Source organism: Anarrhichthys ocellatus, unplaced genomic scaffold, assembly GCF_004355925.1.
Source record: "Anarrhichthys ocellatus isolate YVR2014 unplaced genomic scaffold, GSC_Weel_1.0 scaffold143, whole genome shotgun sequence".
Taxonomy (NCBI): domain Eukaryota; kingdom Metazoa; phylum Chordata; class Actinopteri; order Perciformes; family Anarhichadidae; genus Anarrhichthys; species Anarrhichthys ocellatus.
The window spans coordinates 51,899-59,437 of NW_022280173.1; the positions used below are offsets into that span (position 1 = coordinate 51,899).

At 39.6% G+C, this 7,539-nt stretch overlaps 1 protein-coding gene across 3 annotated transcripts; it reads right to left on the minus strand.

The window, feature by feature from the left end:
- Nucleotides 1-476: 476 nt before the first annotated feature.
- Nucleotides 477-7,302, minus strand: crtam (cytotoxic and regulatory T cell molecule). Of its 3 annotated transcripts, none has more exons than XM_031877636.1 (11): nucleotides 7,242-7,302; nucleotides 5,751-5,891; nucleotides 5,475-5,627; nucleotides 5,187-5,306; nucleotides 4,387-4,551; nucleotides 3,682-3,963; nucleotides 2,367-2,444; nucleotides 2,119-2,187; nucleotides 1,842-1,991; nucleotides 1,637-1,723; nucleotides 477-958 (listed from the first exon to the last, which is right to left on the minus strand). In XM_031877636.1, the coding sequence occupies exons 1-11, from the start codon at nucleotides 7,285-7,287 to the stop codon at nucleotides 783-785; spliced, it is 1,467 nt and encodes a 488-aa protein (XP_031733496.1). In that variant the 5' UTR covers nucleotides 7,288-7,302; the 3' UTR covers nucleotides 477-782. The 3 variants fall into 3 exon arrangements, with proteins under 3 accessions (XP_031733496.1, XP_031733495.1, XP_031733497.1); XM_031877635.1 differs by having other exon boundaries at nucleotides 1,637-1,738; XM_031877637.1 differs by lacking the exon at nucleotides 7,242-7,302 and adding an exon at nucleotides 6,049-6,069 and having other exon boundaries at nucleotides 1,637-1,738.
- Nucleotides 7,303-7,539: the final 237 nt, after the last annotated feature.

The following is a 7,539-nucleotide window of genomic DNA, read 5'->3' on the forward strand; positions in this document are numbered from 1 at the left end:
GCTTTGAGTAAACATACTTGAAACAAATAGGCAGATAATTAATTTACAGAATCAGGAGAGATGCTGAGCCTTTCGTTTTGCACACACCGCCATCTTGGTCATCATCATCTATTTCATGGCCTAATGGAACGTCTGCAGGGGCACCATCCGGTTTGAATTTACACACTTGGTTATGTTTGGCTTCTAGCTTGAAGGCATGTGGTTAGGCTGTGGACCCAGACAGGTGGTGCTCTGTGGCCTGGACACTTCACTTATTTCCGCACAGTTAGCAATTGGTTTTGAGTTGCTATGTGTAGATTTGAACCCAGCCAGGAGTACATCACATCCCTAGATAGAAATAGTAGAAATAATACTGGATGTAACTCCAGCTCTATGAATAAATGCACTGTTCTATTCTAGTTGTTGATTGTAAAAGGTGGGTGAACAGCGGGTGCCCTGGTGTTTTATAGTCTGTGGTCACTAACTTTTGACTGCTGGGCTGGTCTTAGGGTGCCGATTGGACATTCAGTTAAGAATCACTCATCAGTTAAAAATCACTCATCCATGTTAAGAATCACTCATCCATGTTCAAACAAAGCATGCCAGTCTGTTCTAAAACATAATTTATTGGTTCATGTCAAGACAAAATGTATACAATATTTACACGGTTATAAGCAAGTTACCACATTATTTTCTGTGTAAACATACACTCTTTGCTCCAGTAAAAAGCTAATCAGTTTAATCTGTGAGCATTCTAATGGTGCTCATGATATTACTGATATTGTACTGTATTTTACAGATTGTCATAGCTCTGTCTCCTTTATGTCACACTTGGCTAAAGTTTGTCCCGGGGTTTGAGGTTGAGAAGGCTGCTCTTTATTTACACTCTCTGCTGCTGCCATCGCATTTGTGTTCATCACTGAGCTTATCACTGTTGGTTTCTCAACAACGTACTGTGTGAATGCCTTGTTGAAGAGCCCTGAGAGAGAGAGAGAGAGAGAGAGAGAGAGAGAGAGAGAGAGAGAGAGACTTTTACAATCAGTGATTCATTGCATAAAGAGATTACTGCCCTTTTTCTGTGGAAAGACCAGTCCTGCAAGTTTAATGAATCACCTGAGACTGTGAAGTAAAATAGTTTTTTTTTAAAGATTTCAGGAATTCAGGAGAAAAATTAGGTGGTAGTGTAATAAGACAACTAGAATATACTAATATATGTGCTAACATACAGATACACATGATGTACACGTACAGAAACAGCAATAAAAGAAGGGCTGACCAGTAGTTAATGTAAAGGGTTTAATACATTTTAATAGAATTAAATGTTTTGATGTTGTTGAATTGAACTCAGAATTTCTGGTTGGGTTCCTTGGTCAGCTCAAATGACCTTTATTCCCGAATTTTTCCAACAATCAGCAAACAGTCTCCACCTAACCATGTTTTACTGAGCTTCATTCATTTCTAAAAGCTAAAAGTTGTATTCAGTCCCATTAAATTTCAAACATTTCTGTAAGTGATCCATGTCTTTACAAAGCATGTCATGGGGACAAGATAAATTCAAATGTTTGCAGTTGTATTCCAGTCTCTGCTGGCATGAATGTTTCTCAGTACTTTTCCACATTTCCTCTGCTTTAAAAAGAGTGCTGAATCATCTGCTCACCTCTTCGCCTCTGTCCTTGGGCGTTCCTCTCTTCCTGGCTTGATTTTGATTTACTGCTCTCCTCTGATGGATCAGTGTCCTCATTCTCTGTAACAAAAAAAACTGTCATACTTTTTTAAAAATATAATTTCAACAGGAAAGCACTTGTACCTTTGTGGTGTAATTACAAGATGCTGTGCAGAAAATGAGAATATGGTCTGCTTACCTCTTTTCCAGGCAATGTGCGCTCTCCTCAGCTTGATGGCAAAGAAAATGACGACCACCAGGAGACCGAAGATCAGGCATGTAACCAGGAAGACCAGTAATGATGGACTTCCTCCGGTTCTTGTCGGCATCTTTGGGTCATTAAAGCTCCCTGGAAATTGACACAATGCTAGTTAGTTCAGCAAAACCTGAATCACTTTAAAGACTGTTATCTCATTCTCATTTTCATAGCAGGCCAACTGAACTTCAGGCAACCCATGTTAAAAATGTGAATGTACCTGTTCTGTTTCCATCCGTACTGTTATTGGATGTGATGTCCTCTGTTGTCTCAGAGACAGAAGTCCAGCCTATGAGGCATTATGGAGAAGAAAGGTACACTAAATAACACTTAAAAAATCTCCTACAGTCAACCCTGTTTTCTAAGTGGAACAATGCAGCTGTGGTTGTTCAGACGTACCACTAGGTGGGATCAGACATCTGTCAAGAGTAGTTTTGCATAGAATCTTACAATACACTCATATCATACCTGTTGTGTTTGTTGCATTACTGACAATGTCATTCCTCCTCCTGGTCGAGCCTGATACAATAGAGGTTGCTGAGTCAGCTATAAGAAATAAAGACAATTTGATAAGCCTCATGAGAAAATAGTTTTCATAAAAGCTACTTTTTCTTTTAAAGGTGCAACATGTAAGATGTGGCCAGAATCTTAGTTTAGGACATTAAACAAATTAACTAACATTGTCAACAGAATGTGAAGAGATGTCAATAACCTCAAGGTACTGTGTTGCAGAGATATCTATTGAAATGAGCATGCAGGTAACCCCGTCCTGTCTTGTAATACCACTTGAACCTCGAGAGTCATAGTGTCCAGTCTGCCCTCCAGAACATGAGAGAACAAAGAAGTAGATATAATAGATTCATGGGCCGTGTATATTTTGATAGTTTGTTTAATGGATTAAATCCAAATCGGATGAAACAGGAAAATAACGTCCTCCTCGCCACCAAGGAGGCTGCTTTGCAGAGAGGTAAGCGGATTGCAGTTAGCAGTCAGCCCAAATTCAGCCAGCGGTCTAGACCCCAGCTCTGGGAGTCTGATCCCAGGGAACTGCCCCGACTCCCCACCGGATCAGCAAGCTTTCTGTTGCTGCCGCAACAAAGGTTTGACCGGACCCTCCACAAGCCCGCTGTGACTCCTGTGACAGTGCTGGGTTCTCGCTGGCCAAATCCAAGCCACGGTTAACATAGAAGATAGCAGTGTTCTTTTGACCGGCTTTCAGAGTTTCAGCAGTTTGGTTGAAAATGTAAACAGCAGTTTTTTGAGCTGGGATCTCTCTATACTCAGTGTATCTTTATATGCAAAACTCTGTGTATCACTTGACAGAGTTTCACACTATATTTGGAGACTTCCGTCACAGGAAACAGATTTAGTATCACAACTAGTGGTGGTTATGCGCCTGATCTAAATGCATTGTGAAGCTATCTGTATCTGTAGTTTCCATCTTATGGGCTCAGATTCAGGTATTTCAATAATAAGAAAAATAAGTGAAAGAGAAAAAATATTTGTATGAATAAAAAATGATTTAAAGAAATGTCATGTAGACATTAATATTATGTTTTATGAATTTTGAGTCTTTCAGGCATGCCATAATTTACTATTTGAAACATTTATTCTGCCATGTAACATTAAAATAACCTTTTTGTTGTTGTTGTTTAAAGATTCTTTAGGACTGTTCCTTTGTGTTCCTCATCTCATGTCTGCGTATCATCCGATGTGGAATATCTTGTCACTTAAAGTCCATGTAACATAAAAATGATACATCAATGAAAACTGACCCACTCACCACTAGTGCTGAGATGTGAGCCTGTGGATGTAACATGGACCAGAGGACGTCCACTGGGTGCTGTGACTGTCTTTGGCTCATAGGAGGAAAATAGTTGATTGGAGGGAGCAGTTGATAACGTTATAGAGCTCTCTGATGACGGCCCCTTCACGTCTCTGGTTGCAAGGTACACTGTTGTTCTCCTGTGTCTGAACCATTCGGTTGTTGTTCCTGGCACCTTTGTTGACCCTCGAGGCTGGGTTGTAGGGGAAGTGGTCGTGGTTGTGCGCCGACTCTTCGTTGCTGTGACATCAAGGGGATTTCAATTATTACTAAGCAGAAGTAGCATTAAATACATGGACAGTCTAAGTGAAAACTCTTGCTGACTGATTTTAACAATCTGCAGATAACACATCTGTATTTTATTTATTTTTCTAGAATACAGGAAACCCGACCATTTGCAGCACATAGAAAGAGGAAATCACATGGGGCAGTTTTCACAGGTCAGTTTCACAGCCTGGTGCTGTGGACAGTGTCATGGAGAAACTTGTGAGAAAATAACCCTCTCCAGTGCTTTCCCTGCTTTGTGACGACACAACTACATTGTCAATGTTCCTCAAATATCAGCCATTAAGCAGAAGTACTTCAAGTAAACAAGTTTTGGTTAATGCATTTTTACTCCATTTCTCTGGCGGTGAAAGTTGGAAGTGAATAAATTGTACTCACGGTCTGGTCTAATTTTGACAAAGTTCATCAGAGGTTGTGAGTGCAGAGCTGGATGGCGAACAAGGCATTTGACTGTGATCCTGTTGTCAACTGAGTGAATTTGTAGCATATCCATTGAGACATATTTGTTGTCTTCATATTTTCTAACTTCTTCTTGGCCAGGAGCTGTGGAATAGGACAGATGTCATTATTTTTATGCAGGTGTATGACGTTACAAAGAACAATCAAAATATGACATTGTTGAGAACCGTCGAAAGAAAGTTTCAACTGTTAATCTTCTCTATAATCTATATAATCTAGTTCGGTCATTAAAGGACAATGTTGAAGGTTATGGCCATCACCAGGGCTTAACATCCGCCAACCCACTAACCCACCATAAGGTGATAAAGATTATGTCATGGAGAGATGAGCCCACTCTGTGGTTGCCGAGTCTGATTTCAAAACACCTACAAAAGAGCATTTGCAAAGGGCTGGCTGTTCAAAAACAATGACAATGTCCAAGTATACTGTTATTTTTGTTCATATATTCACTGCTCTGGGCACAAAAAGATTGAATGACACCAAAATCAGAAGGTGACATTTCATCTCTCTAGTGTAGAACATTTTCTTTAAGTAGAGATTCAGAATAGCAGAGAGCAAAGAACACCACCAGCACGCAGCTAAAGGTGGCAAGTTATGAGCCTTTATGCATCAGATTCATGGTATTTTACCTTATATGCCTAACTTTGGTTCACTTCTTCATTACAGCGTAGCTTTTGCAATTTTTTCTAAGTCCACATCTTCTGTTATTACAAACTTACCAATAATTTCAGGTCCATTGTCCAATTTCCAGGAGATTTGGGGAGGATAGTGGTTCCCCTCAGCTGTGCATTTTATGACATACTTTCCTTCATGCTTAGCTACTTCCATTTTGGGACGGCCTTTAAAACAATCAACACCAGAGCAGATGTTATGACATTATTATGAATCACATCATCAATGGTCGGGACGAGTCGTAGTGAAGGTTAGTAAAAATCTTTGTCAATGTCACATAGTTGGCTTGAACTACTACAGATCATGCAATCTGTGACAAAATCCATTATTCTCACCTAACACTGTCACCTCCACTTTCTTCTCTGTTGTGTGAGCATCATACTGAGAGCACGTGTAGTTGCCTCCATCTTTGAAGTTCATGTTGGAAATTCTGATGGTGAATTCTGATTGAGACAGTTTGTCGATGCTGTAGCGCTTGTCCTTTAAAGCTGGGAGCGAGGGAGGGAAAATAAAAAGATGTTTAATATCCGTAACTAAAAAGTCAGAGACAATTTGGGTTGCTGTTTAGTTGAGTGATTGAGTAATTGAAGCAAGAGATATGTCATATTCACCTTGATTATGATTGAAGAACATAATATATCCTTCAGGGTTCTTCCAGTCGACATGGGTCATGTGAGCGTTAGTAACTGGGCAGCTTAAGCTGAGTGTCTGACCTTTTTTTACAGTCACACGCAGCCACACCGCAAGTGAAACTGCAATCAAACAAATAGAAACATCAATTTCATTGTAAATTCCCACTGAGAGCACAATGTCATTTTCACGCCACTGCAGTTTAATGATACACATAACATTTCATAAAATTACACCAATTCTAGGCAACAACTCCTTTAGACCTCACAAGCAACCTACTAGTGGAATTAACGTCCAGAGTAGATGAAGCATGTTTCCCTCCCTCGCACACAGAGGTGTCCGAACCCTGTTTCTCACAATTTGACTCATCTGTGCCTGGGACTGTGAGTGTGTGTGTGTGTGTGTGTGTGTGTGTGTGTGTGTGTGTGGAGGTGGTGTGACAGGAAAGAAAAACTACTGTTCTTCACTGTACTGCAACTACAAAAGAAGCAACCCCCTGTCACACACATAACGCATATTTTCATGTGACAGGAAGTAATGTGGTGAGTTCTTTCATGGTGAAAGAGAAAGTAAAGGTGGGTGTCGGAGAAATACTGTGGGTTGTTCTCAGGGGCTTTGAGTGCTTTTTCTTTCCTATGGGGTGAGAATGACGAGCTATTTGGAAAAAACACTTGTGGGGGCATACTGACACCCGCAGTGAGGACAGGGGGCTTCAAGGGTCAGAAGTTATGAAGACTTGTTCACACTCGTGGGTTGTGTTATAGATATAACATTATATTAGCTGAACATTGGAACATATGAAAATGATACGAGTTATACCTTTTTTACCGTACTGTATGGCAACATGTTTTTGAGAGTTTTCTCTAGACTTTAGTTATTGGTCTTCAGAATTTTTTCAAGTTCTTAAAACCTGATTTATAAAGAACATTTTATTTCAAAGGAAATACTATATGCAATGTAAATCAATCACATCACATAAGAGCAAATAAGCTGTTATTTGCAGTATACATACATAAAGAACGTGTTAGAATGTGGGTGAATGAAATGTCTAAAATCATTAAATAAAATGTAAAAACGTGGGGAAGTTGGATGGAAATCCAAATGGGGATGCAATTCATCAAAGGTGCTGTTGACTGATTCAAAAACCTTTCATGTAAAACATACAAATTGAATGCCTTAAAAAGCACGAGCTCAGGCAACATTACTTTTTTGATGACGACAAGTGCAACCATTTGATTTGTCAGAAACAGAGTTTATTACTTGGCCCAAATATTCCCCGATAAACATTCACATTTTGAAACATCACACATTGCCATAGAAAGACGACTACTGTCACTGTCATATGTTAGGAAGCCATGAGCAAAACCATAACTTCCAGTATCATCTGCCGTTTTTTAATTATCAGGTTCAGCATTAACTACTTTTCATAACAAAGCGTACCTGTCAACAAGTATTGAAAGTGAAGGACTCACCCTGTATGAGCAACACGAAGACGCTGAGCTGTAGCTTCAGTTCCATCTCACTAACAATCACACTTCGACTCTGCCGCGTTTCCTCATCTCTCAATCTATTTGTACTCTACTGAGGGACCTTCCATGACATCACAGCCCTGTGGTTTCCATAGACTTTTTGGTTTAAGGGACTATCATGTGATACCTAGTAAAAGTACAAGGTTAAAAGTTCAGGATTCATACATATTATTTATTTATTCATTTTCAATTTAGCAGGGACACTGTACTATACATATATCCTACCAGATATTGCTAAATG

Bases quoted from the DNA above. Each gene is read 5' to 3' on its own strand.
- crtam (XM_031877635.1), bottom strand. From the start codon at position 7,287: ATGGAACTGAAGCTACAGCTCAGCGTCTTCGTGTTGCTCATACAGG. The intron at 5,628-5,750 runs GTGAATATGACA...CCTCGCTCCCAG, and splicing joins GTTCTTCAATCATAATCAAG to CTTTAAAGGACAAGCGCTAC. The intron at 2,188-2,366 runs GTATGATATGAG...AATGCCTCATAG, and splicing joins TAATGCAACAAACACAACAG to GCTGGACTTCTGTCTCTGAG.